The sequence below is a fragment of the Telmatherina bonti genome (genome assembly GCF_933228915.1).
Source record: "Telmatherina bonti genome assembly, chromosome: 3".
Classification (NCBI taxonomy): Eukaryota; Metazoa; Chordata; class Actinopteri; order Atheriniformes; family Telmatherinidae; genus Telmatherina; species Telmatherina bonti.
This window is the reverse complement of record NC_136621.1, coordinates 39197974-39210132: the sequence shown is the minus strand read 5'-3', so window position 1 is coordinate 39210132 and position 12159 is coordinate 39197974. Positions and strand designations below refer to the sequence as shown.

General features: G+C 45.7%; 1 protein-coding gene across 1 annotated transcript in view; it reads left to right on the top strand.

Moving 5' to 3' along the window:
• Window positions 1-12159, top strand: part of dnah7 (dynein, axonemal, heavy chain 7) — a gene marked incomplete at both ends in the record, with an annotated part of 89011 nt that overhangs the window by 10712 nt on the left and 66140 nt on the right. Inside the window, 8 exons of the mRNA XM_079264138.1 lie at window positions 662-802; window positions 892-1259; window positions 1495-1681; window positions 8069-8262; window positions 8870-9068; window positions 9237-9377; window positions 10788-11000; window positions 11088-11197. Of these exons, the coding sequence (XP_079120264.1) occupies window positions 662-802; window positions 892-1259; window positions 1495-1681; window positions 8069-8262; window positions 8870-9068; window positions 9237-9377; window positions 10788-11000; window positions 11088-11197 (1553 nt within the window). The remainder of the gene's footprint in view (window positions 1-661; window positions 803-891; window positions 1260-1494; window positions 1682-8068; window positions 8263-8869; window positions 9069-9236; window positions 9378-10787; window positions 11001-11087; window positions 11198-12159) is intronic.

Below are 12159 nucleotides of genomic sequence, written 5' to 3'. Positions count from 1 at the left end.
TTGAACATTATGCTTTACCATAGTCATACCTGTTACGGCCATGTTTATACTTTCATTTTACTGATTTAATTGCACTCTTTGGCCAATAAATATTTAACTGAACTACTTTTTTCCTCTAGTATTTTTGCTCTTTAAGCATTGAAAGACTAAGCAGGTAGTTAGGACTCCTGCAACGTTTCCTTTATCTCCAGCTGCTTCTGTTATACTCCATAGCAGAACCTTTAGATGTGCATTTCAGCCTTAAAACTGCTCACCTTGGCAGCTTCGCCTCATTCATCCTAGCAGCTCTCTAGAAATACCATAATAACTCCAGAGGGCGCCATAGCAACCACAATGCACCAGGCCTTCAACCAGATTAGTGCCATAGCAACCAAATGTAACACAATAGTGTTATGGCAGCTGTCATTTCTTTTTTTCTGTTGATGTATGTTTGTGACATTTACATGTTTCAGATCATCAGTGAAATATAGATGTGTGACAATAATAACACAGTTCAAACCTCCTGTTACACCTCTGATGGGACTTGTACACACGTTTTCTTAGACCCCCAACCCACCTCTGTGACCGCTAGACTCCCTCTTTCCCAAATGAAATAGTCTAAATGTAGCCGACTCATAATATAGATTATAAAACATTGTAATGAATGACCACACCCCCGTAGGTGGAAGGCGACGTTGGCAACTTTTGGCGCACTCTGTATAAGCTGGAGAAAGGCTTCAGTCAGATACCCAATGCCCTGAAGATTGCCACCACCATAAAGGTTAAGGTAGAAGACTTTAAGGAGCACATTCCCATGGTGCAGGTAAGACCCTTACAGAAATATTTAGTTCACCATTGTGCCTGTTAGACACAGGAAGTATCTCTCTCTTTGTACTGCGCCGTTCTACACAGGTGCTGTGCAACCCAGGCCTGCGTACACGCCACTGGGATGCCATGTCAGAGTTGGCAGGCGTGTCCCTGCACCCAGTTGATGACCGAGTGTGTGTTGCTCACTTCCTTTCTCTGCATCTGGACCAACACCTGAGCAGCTTCGGCTGCATCAGTGAGGGAGCCAGCAAGGAATACTCGCTGGAGAAGGCCATGGAGAAAATGGCCAGTGAGTGGCACGACATGGAGTTCAACCTCCTGGCTTATCGAGAAACGGGCACCTACATCCTGTCGTCTCTGGACGAAGTGCAAATGCTGTTGGATGATCACATCGTGAAGACACAAACCATGCGGGGCTCGCCCTTCATCAAGCCTTTTGAGGAGGAAATACAGTAAGACTGAAACAGATCCTTGAGAGCATCATGTCTGGAAAAGCTGTTAAATTATGTCATGAAGCACATCTGGCAGGAACAGATCTTTCTCTTCACTGCTGATCGGAAATATAGCAGAATTATTTCTTGCATATTTTCCTGCTGGACTGGTTAAATTGTCTCAATAAATATTTTGAAGTAACAAGAATCATGAAGTATAAAATTAATGCTACTAAAACTGCATGCTTCCTTTTAGGGAATGGGAGGGCAAGCTGCTCCTTCTCCAGGACATTCTGGATGAATGGTTAAAGGTGCAGTCCACTTGGCTTTACCTGGAGCCCATATTTAGCTCCCCGGACATCGTGGCTCAGATGCCTGAGGAAGGACGACGTTTCACAGCTGTCGACAAAACATGGAGAGACACCATGAAACAAGTTTCCCTGGTAAGATGACTGATTTCCTTTTCTTCATTTCCCCTCTTTTCATAAACATCACTGTTCTAATGAACAAAACAAACCAAAAATCTGCTCTCTTGTTGTTTGAGAGGAAAAGAAAGGAAGCGATAGAACAGAAGTTGTTGTTTTGTGTTTCTATAAACTTGTGTCCAGTCGTGGCTTTTTGTCTCCTGTGACAGGATCTGTGATTTTGTATTTTCATCGGCTGATTGAACGATGTGTGAACAGACGGATTTGTGTGGCCGTGTCCAATAAGACGTTCACTTGCAGCTGAGTTGACTAAAAAGCATTTTTTAGGCTCCTGTGAGTTTTGTTTCTTGGTGTAATTAGTTACCGTGCTTGACACCGAAAGTCTTGACTTGTGACCATAGACCGTATATGAAAGATGGACGGAGCCTCCGGCAGTAAAAAGTGAAGTCTATGCGGAAGTGTATAAAACTGCAGTTCCCCCTTCATCCACTAGGGGCAGCAAAACAGAGCAAATCCCCATAGACTCCCATGTTAAAAAGACCAACTTCACAGCAGAAATAAACATGTTTACAGCAGAAATAAACATGTTGACAGCAGGAATAAACATGTTTACAGCCTGGTATACAATTCCATTTTAGGTTTAATAGGTCAGGTTTACCTTCATGACAACTGTAGGGGGCGTGAATTTTTTTTCTAACTCGCCCGTTTAAAAGTAATTTAATCTTGAAGTTCGGCATATTTAGGGGCGTGTCCTTTTGATTGACAGGTACCTGATCTCCCGCATAGCTCTTAGCTACAGAAAGCTCGGAGTTCGCTTGATGTCAATCATCCACCATGACGCTCACAGCCCCCCTCTCAGCTCCACCTCTTTGACCATATTTGCATTTTCCGGGCGAGACGACACACATGCCCCTGCCAAGATGGTGATGGTAGGAACCGCCCACCGAGCTTCTATTTAGCTCTTCAGAAACCTACGGGTGACGTCACGGAGGCTCCGCCCATCTTTTTATATACAGTCTATGCTTGTGTCTTGGCACCGTTGTGAAGTTTCAACCTGCTCTTTCTTTTTCTCTCAAAGAAACAACAACAAAACAGAGAACTTAAGAGAGGAACACTTAAATACATAAAATAATGAAAATGGTGAATAAGTGAAAAGGGGTGTTGGAGCTGCAGCACACACACACTTATATGCATGCATTATACATGTTAGATAAAATTAGACTGAACTGGTGTCACATCTGATTACCACAAACATCATGTGTGAACTGCAGATGTCCTCTTATGGACTGTCCCCCCATGAACATGTGTGTAGGTTTACATCAAAAGCCGGCAAACAGATCATTTCTGCACTTTGTCCTTTGCATTGATCAGTATTGCATACAATTAGAATGATCTTGACTATGACAACAGAGCAGGAGGGGGGAACAAAAGTCAGACCACTGCACGGCTCTCCGACCAGCACATCACATCAGGTCATATGATGTTGTCGTCATCAGATCAGCCACTGGGAGCTGCTCAAGACTCCCTGATCCTCTTATAACAGGGATGTCAAAGTCAAATACACAGAGGGCCAAAAAAACAAATTGGCCATAAGCCGAGGGCCGGATTGGTTCAATGTTTATTAAAACATATTGAAATTATTGCACGTAGCCTATTGAACCAAGACCTAACACAGTGTATTATTTAATGATTAAATGAATAATCGGGAAAACATTTTTCAGCAGGCACACAGACAAGAACAAACTGCCTTCAAAGAAAAATTACATGTCCTGTACATTAAATGAATAAAGTAATATTTTCTTAAGGCTCTGTCAGTAAGTTAAAGAGAAAACATTTTCAACAGGCAAAAAAAAGCAATTTTCCTTCAGAAACAAAATAAGTTCCTTATATCAAGATAAATGCATAAATGAAACTGCATGCAATATAAACTGAAAATGCAATATTATCCTGCTCTATTATCCTACCAATTACTGCTTCAAATAATAAAATGAGAAAATATAGAATAAATCAAATCAGTTGTATTATTTCTCATGGCTCTTATCTGCAATTTTCCCTGAATCCATTAACTGAAAAATAAATATAAATAAATAAATAAAATACAATAAAATAAAATGCAAAAATATATGGCACACAGACAAAATACTCTGTGTGTTTCTTACGTTTCATGGTGCCTTCTTAGATTGTATTCTTTCATTACAGCCAGACTTTCTCCACACAGAAGACACACAGGTTTGCCATTTACCTCAGTGAACATGTAGTCTGCCTCCCACCTAGCTTGAAACCCCCTGTTCTCAGCATCCACCTTCCGTTTAGCCATTTTTTGGGGAGGAGGTACCTGAAAGTTGACATCTGCTCTGACTGCTAATGAATGATGAAGCAGAGGTCTGCTTGCTGCGCTGCAGTGAGTTCGTGGGTTACCGTTGCATTGTGGGAAATGTAGTATTGGTGCGTGCAAAACACCAGCGGGTGGCTACAGCCTGCGGGCTGGTTCTAATACTAATCAAATATCATCCCGGGGGCCATAGATAATTCATTCGCGGGCCAAATCCGGCCCGCGGGCCTTGACTTTGACATATGTGTCTTATAACAATGATTATATTACTGCTAAGATGTCATCCATCCTTTCTTTCTATACACGATTCTCTGCAGGGCCATGGAGGCTCTGAGCTCATTGGGAGGTGAGGTATGGCTGTCATTAAGCCGTCACATGTCAAACAACACCACACACAAACATAGCAAGTGTCATTTCATGTCTTTGGACTGCTGGCAGAAAGGAAAACAGAAAAGCTTCAGCAGCACTCCCCCCTCATATCAAAATGATGAGCAGGTCAGTTTCTGATACTAATCGACCCAGGTGGGACTTGAACCCACAATCCCCAGCTCCGGAGGCTGATGCCTTATCCATTAGGCCACTGGGCCACATCAAGATAGGCCTCCCGGTCTGTTAAAAGGACTAGTTATACACTCATAACTAAACTAATTATAGTTCTACACATATTGAGTCACTTAGTGAGCCAAATTGCTTTAAATTTTTATTAGTTTGACTCTGATCTTTGTGAAATTTCCAGCCTCTTCATCTTCATTTTCATCTTAGTGCTGCTTATCCGGGGTCGGGTCGCGGTTGCAGCAGCCTAAGCAGGGGAATCCAGACTTCCCTCTCTCCAGCCACATTTGCCAACTCTGCGGGGGGGATCCCGAGGCGTTCCCAGGCCAGCCGAGAGATATAATCCCTCCAGCGTGTCCTGGGTCTTCCCCGGGGTCTCCTCCCAGAGAGACGTGCCTAGAACACCTCACCAGGGAGGTCCAGGAGGCATCCTGACCAGATGCCCGAGCCATCTCAACTGGTTCCTCTCGATGCGGAGGAGCAGCGGCTCTACCCTAAGCCCCTCCTGGATGACCGAGCTCCTCACCTTATCTCTAAGGGAGAGCCCGGCCACCCTCCGGAGGAAACTCATTTCAGCTGCCTGTATACAAGATCTCGTTCTTTCGGTCACGACCGACAGCTCATGACCATAGGTGAGGGTAAGAACGTAGATCGACTGGTAAATCGAGAGCTTCGCCTTCTGGCTCAGCTCCTTCTTCACCACGACAGACCGGCGCAGAGTCCGCATTACTGCAGACGCCGCAGCGATCCGTCTGTCGATCTTGCACTCCATCCTTCCCTCACTTGTGAACAAGACCTCGAGATATTTAAACTCCTCCACTTGAGGCAGGACCTGACTCCCGACCCGGAGAGGGCAATCCACCCTATTCCAGCTGAGGACCATGGTCTCAGATTTGGAGGTGCTGATTCTCATCCCAGCCACTTCACACTCGGCCGCGAATCGCTCAAGCGAGAGCTGGAGATCACGACCAGATGAAGCCAACAGGATCACGTCATCTGCGAAAAGCAGGGACCCAATCTTGTGGCCACCAAGTCGGATCCCCTCAACACCTCGGCTGCACCTAGAAATTCTGTCCATATAAGTTATGAACAGAATCGGTGATAAAGGGCAGCCTTGGCGGAGTCCAACCCTCACCGGAAACAAATCCGACTTACTACCGGCAATGTGGACCAAACTCTGACACCTGTCGTACAGGGACCGGACAGCCCTTACAAGGGGGTCCGGTACCCCATACTCCCGGAGTACCCCCCACAGGAGCCCCCAAGGGACACGGTCGAATGCCTTCTTCAGGTCCACAAAGCACATGTAGACTGGTTGGGCAAACTCCCATGCCCCCTCCAGGACCCCAAAGAGGGTGAAGAGCTGATCTACTGTTCCGCGACCAGGACGAAAACCACACTGCTCCTCCTCAATCCGGGATTCGACTATCCGGCGGACCCTCCTCTCCAGGACCCCTGAATAGACCTTACCAGGGAGGCTGAGGAGTGTGATTCCCCTGTAATTGGAACATACCCTCCGATCCCCCTTCTTAAAAAGGGGGACCACCACCCCAGTCTGCCAATACAGCGGTACTGCCCACGATGTCCACGCGATGCTGCAGAGGACAGCCCTACAGCATCCAGAGCCTTAAGGAAATCCGGGCGGATCTCATCCACCCCCGGGGCCTTGCCGCCAAGGAGCTTATTGACCACCTCAGCGACTTCAGCCCCAGAGATAGGAGAGTCCACCCCTGAGTCCCCCAGCTCTGCTTCCTCATCGGAAGACGTGTTGGTAGGATTGAGGAGGTCTTCGAAGTATTCCTTCCACCGACCCACAACGTCCCAAGTTGAGGTCAGCAGCTCCCCACCTCCACTGTACATAGTATTGATGGAGCAGTGCTTCCCCCTCCTGAGCCGCCGGATGGTGGACCAGAATCTCCTCGAAGCCGTCCGGAAGTCTTTCTCCATGGCCTTGCCGAACTCCTTCACATGCCCGAGTTTTTGCCTTGGCAACAGCCGAAGCCGCCCGCTGCTTACCCTGTCAGTACCCATCAGCTGCCTCCAGAGTCCCACAGGCCAAGAAGGCCCGATAGGACTCCTTCAGCTTGACAGCATCCCTCACTGCTGGTGTCCACCAACGAGTCCTGGGATTGCCGCCACGACAGGCACCAATGACCTTGCAGCCACAGCTCCGGCTAGCCGCCTCAGCAATAGAGGCACGGAACACAGCCCATTCGGACTCAATGTCCCCCGCCTCACTCGGGACATGGTTGAAGCTCTGCTGAAGGTGGGAGTTCAAGCTCGCTCTGACAGGGGAGTCAGCCAGACATTCCCAGCAGACCCTCACAACACGTTTGGGCCTGCCAGATCTGACCGGCTTCCTCCTCCACCATCTGAGCCAACTCACCACCAGGTGGTGATCAGTTGACAGCTCCGCCCCCCTCTTCACCCGAGTGTCCAAGGCATGTGGCCGCAGGTCCGACGATACGACTACAAAATCGATCATCGAACTGCGGCCCAGGGAATCCTGATGCCAGGTGTACATATGGACACTCTTATGTTGGAACATGATGTTCGTTATGGACAATCCATGACACAGAAGTCCAATGACAAAACACCATTTGGGTTCAGAGGGGGGGGGTGACCATGCCTCCCAATCACTCCCCTCCAGGTCTCACTGTCGTTGCCCACGTGAGCATTGAAGTCCCCCAGCAGAACAATGGAGTCCCCAGAAGGAGCACCCTCCAGCACTCCCTCCAAGGACCCCAGAAAGGATGGGTACTCTGAACTGCTGTTCGGTGCATAAGCACAGACAACAGTCAGGATCTGTCCCCCCACCCGGAGGCGGAGGGAAACTACCCTTTCATCCACCGGGGTAAACCCCAACGTGCAGGCACCAAGCTGGGGGCCGATGAGAATGCCCACACCTGCTCGGCGCCTCTCACCATGAGCAAGTCCAGAGTGGAAGAAAGTCCAGCCCCTTTCGAGGGTACTGGTTCCAGAGCCCAAGCCATGCGTCGAGGTGTGTCCAACTATATCTAGCCGAACCGCTCAACCTCGCGCACAAGCTCAGGCTCCTTCCCCACCAGAGAGGTGACATTCCACGTCCCTAGAGCCAGCTTCTGCAGCCGGCGATCGGACCGCCAGGGTCCCCGCCCCTTGCTGCTGCCCAGCTCACATTGCACCCGACCCCTACGGCTCCTCCCCCAGATGGTGAGCCCACGGGAGGTGGGGCCCATGTAACCCTGAGCCCGACCGGGCCCCATGGGTAAAGGCCCGGCCACCAGACGCTCGCTCTCGTACCCCACCTCCAGGCCTGGCTCCAGAAGGGGGTCCTGGTAACCCACGTCCGGGCAAGGGAAAATGTCTGCCTGAGTTTGTGTTCATCATAGGGGTCTTGTGAGCCGTACTTGGTCTGGTCCCTCCCCTAGACACCTGTTTGCCATGGGTGACCCTACCAGGGGCATAAAGCCCCAGACAACATAGCTGCTAGGATTTCCAGCCTGCAGTTCGCCAAACCTTTGTTCTGTTATCTGCTTCAGGACAAGCACGTTCTGGCCGTGACGGCAGTCGACAAGATGCTGGAGAAGCTGCAAAAGTCCAACGAGTTTTTGGAAATGATCCTGAAAGGTCTTAACAACTACTTGGAGAAGAAACGTCTCTACTTTTCTCGTTTCTTTTTCCTTTCAAATGAAGAACTGCTGGAAATCCTGTCTGAGACCAAAGACCCCACAAGGTAAAACATAAAAAAACACGTTTATTCATAATTTATTCATCGTTTATTCATCATTGGGTCTTGTCAGCTTCAGCTGTGGTGTATTCCAGCGTGTACTCCAGCCTCTAACCATTCGCCAGTCCAGCTGAAAAACGAGATGTAGAAAGCAAGCAAGAAAATGTGTTGCAATGTTGCTCAAAATCCATGTTGCTCTTTAGAAACTGATTCAGGCTAGAAACATCACGTCGCCTGTGGTGAATGAATTATACTTCTGAAATAACATTCTCTCATTCTGTCCTGCTCCTCCTTCTGACACTGAGATTACAGATTAATATTTCTGAGTAGCTGTTGGAGCAAAACATTTTTACCGTAGTTTTGTTGGTGTTTCTGAAGAAACAAAGATATTTCTAGATATATATAAAACATTTTTGAAGCTTCTTTTCTTGTACTCTGTCCTCGTGAATGGTTTTGGTTCTGTTTACACTTATTTCATTACTGTAAAGAAGCTGAAATGTTGTCGCTGTGTTTTATTTAAACAGAAATCCGGTGGTTTGGACAAAAGATTAGATAAACAGCACTGTAGATGTTGGAGAATGTGGGGGGAATTTCATTTCTTCCTCTCTTTCAGGGTGCAGTCCCATCTGAAGAAGTGCTTTGAAGGCATTGCACGTGTGGTGTTCACTGATGCGCTTGATATTACCCACATGAAGAGCAGTGAGGGTGAAACTGTGCAGCTCCAGGACGTCATTTCCACCTCCAAAGCCAGGGGCCAGGTGGAGAAATGGCTTCTTGAACTGGAGAATGGCATGTCTGTCTCCCTGCATAAGGTTTAGTACCCACTATCACTGCTGTGCTTTCAGATTTCTGTCCTTTACAACCCACACATGGGCTTAGATCACAATCATGTTTTAAAACTTCTGCATGTTTCTTGTTGTTAAATAATTTTTAGAACTATTACAACATTTTATGGTTCAGTATTTCACACTCCATTTTAGGTAATATGGGATGCAATCAACGCATACCCCAGTGAGCTGAGGATCAACTGGGTGCGTGCCTGGCCGGGTCAGACTGTGCTGTGTGTTTCACAAGTCTATTGGACCAAAGACATCCACGAAGCCATCGCTTCAGGACAGAAGGTCAACACTTTTTTGTTTTGTTAACATATGTGGTCAGGGGGTAAATCACCAGTTTGATACGATACTATATTGATTAAAAGGAAAGCGATTCAGTGTTTGCCAATATCTCAAATTCAGTCGTGATCAAATTTTGGCTCAATCTGATTTAGATCCAAATTGATATATATTAATATCACAGGTATCATTTCCATTTATATAAAAAAAACCACAAAAAGCAACTATATTATCATTTAACATTTTTATTACTGAGCTCAGGTGTTTAAATTAATTCATTTTAATTTTAAAAATGTTTTTATAATGAAGACAGACAAGTACTGACTAGGAAACGTGTCACCATTTTCAAAATAAAAGTATGTTTGATGAATGTTATTTTATCATTTTTTTAACCTTGTTTGCAATTTGGATCAATGTCTTTGGCTCATTTTCCACATAGTTAATATATAGATTTAGATCGATGTATTGTTACACCCCTCATATGTGGTCAAATTAAAAACAGTTTAATTATTTCATTACCAGCAGATTGTACAATAAACAAACAAGCTTCCAAATAACTACAGAAATAATAATAATATTTATATAACTGCTTCCAGACATTATAACTATACTTATTTTCCTTTTTTGTGCTGGTTAGTTAAAGCTGCGGTAGGTAATGTTGGGGAGCTAGCAAGATGTGAAAGTGGCGCCCTGTCTTGGCTCCTCCCCCTGCACTGGCTCCTCCCCCTCTGGTTTTGCCCCGCCTACTTGCGTGATCCAAGGCTTTTTTATTCGCAGCTTTTTCCACCAATGATTTTCTCTTTCTCGGCTGTTTAGCAGGAGGAAGCAAATAAACCGAGCCTGGTCGGGAAATCCTTCCTGCATTTTCTCTGCCATGTTTGCCTTCCGAGTTTCTTCTTCACTACTTTGTATTTTCATCCTAACACGCTGTTTATATGCAGGGTGTGGCTATCAGGTATGCGCTGCTGGAGGGGGAGGAGGGGAGCCGGGAGAAGAAGCTACGAAATATAAGAAATATAAGAAACTTCATTTGGGTCGGAACGTTTTTATTGGTCAGAGTTTTTACAGTAAACTGAGGGGTCTAACTATATTTCTTATTGTTCATGATTATAGAATGTATAGACTACTATCAGGACAAGGAACCACTTCACCCAGAGGAACATGTCTCTGAACAAGATTACCTACTAGAGCTTTAATGTGGACAAGTAGAGTCCTTTTTCTAACTTCCTATAGTTCTGCATGTTTAAATGTATAGATTAAAAGCAGGACTCAGCCAGTCACACTAAGAACAATTGTGGTGAATTTCTGACTTGTTGAAGCAAAAGGACTCAAAGTTAAACATTATTGGTGAGTTATAGAAGAAATGTTAGTTGTGTGTTGATGAGCTGCAGCTTGCCGTCGCTCTCCTCTCTGCAGGCTCTACAAGCTTACCTGGAGCAGAACAACAGGCAGATTGACGACATCGTGGGGCTTGTGCGTGGAAAGCTGTCCAAGCAGAACCGGGTGACGCTTGAAGCTCTTGTGGTGCTCGACGTCCACGCCAGGGACGTTTTGGCCACGCTGGTCCAAAAGGGAATAAGCGATGAAAATGACTTTGAGTGGCTGAGCCAGCTGCGCTACTACTGGGTGGTGCGTGGAGGCGGTGCGCTTGTGGGGGAATTGTTTGGGAAGTTTAGAGATGAATGAATGACTTCAGGGCTCTTTGTCACTGTACAGGAAAACCACCTCCAGACCAAGATGATCAACGCCAGTTTACCGTATGGCTATGAGTACCTGGGAAACACAGCGCGGCTGGTCATCACCCCCCTCACTGACCGCTGCTACCGGTAAAGATTCGACAAAAACACAATTCCCCATTTTTCTTCACTGTGGTTTAATCAGGTTTTTGTGTCATAATATTGATTAGCACGGCGTTCATCCCTCACAAGGATGATTCATTCACTGCTTTCTGAGGTCTTTCTTGATCTCTTCCTACAGGCACTCCTGTAAATACGACTGGAAACACAACACACTTTTTATGCTCTTATTGTCCTGAGTTCCAAACTAAATTCTCACATTTTCTTCTCCAACTTCTGAAAGTGATGTTCTCTGAAAGTGTCATAAACACCTGAAGATCGATCAGTTACAGTTCACACGTGTTGGCTGATGGTCAAAATACAAAAGAGCAGTCAGGAGACCATGTTGAATAAATATGGATTTAGATTGCAGCCTACGAAAAGTTCCATCATCACGGTGGAGTATCTGTTTCCAGCATAAATAATAAACGCTGGTTACGTATTTCTACATAATGACAGATGAGTCTGAGAATATGAGACATCATTGTGATGGTTTGTGTTAAAATAAAGATTGTTACTAGCGGCAGTGAAATACAGACGTTGCTGTAATTCTGCACACTGAAGCTGTCTTCATCTGACGGTAGGGTGAGGGGGAAAGTGGACCAACAGACACCACATTTCTCTTCCAGAGATAAACAACAACAACGTTGATGAAGCCCAGAAACAAAGTGTTTCTTTATGATGAGTAATTTATTTTAAGTCAGTGTAATAAAACTACAATAAAAGTTGTGAATATGAATTGAAACAACATTGTAACGCCGGTGCTTTCTGGGTAAACAGACTTATATTGTCTGATTATAATATATTATTAATGTCAGTGGCTTATTATCAGCTCGGAAGTTGTGACCTGGCTCGTTTATAATAACTAGAATAATAAATTAGAGTAATTCCTCTGGAATTCAGAAAGCTTTTTAATGTAATTTCATTAAGACATAATAATTTTAAATATATCT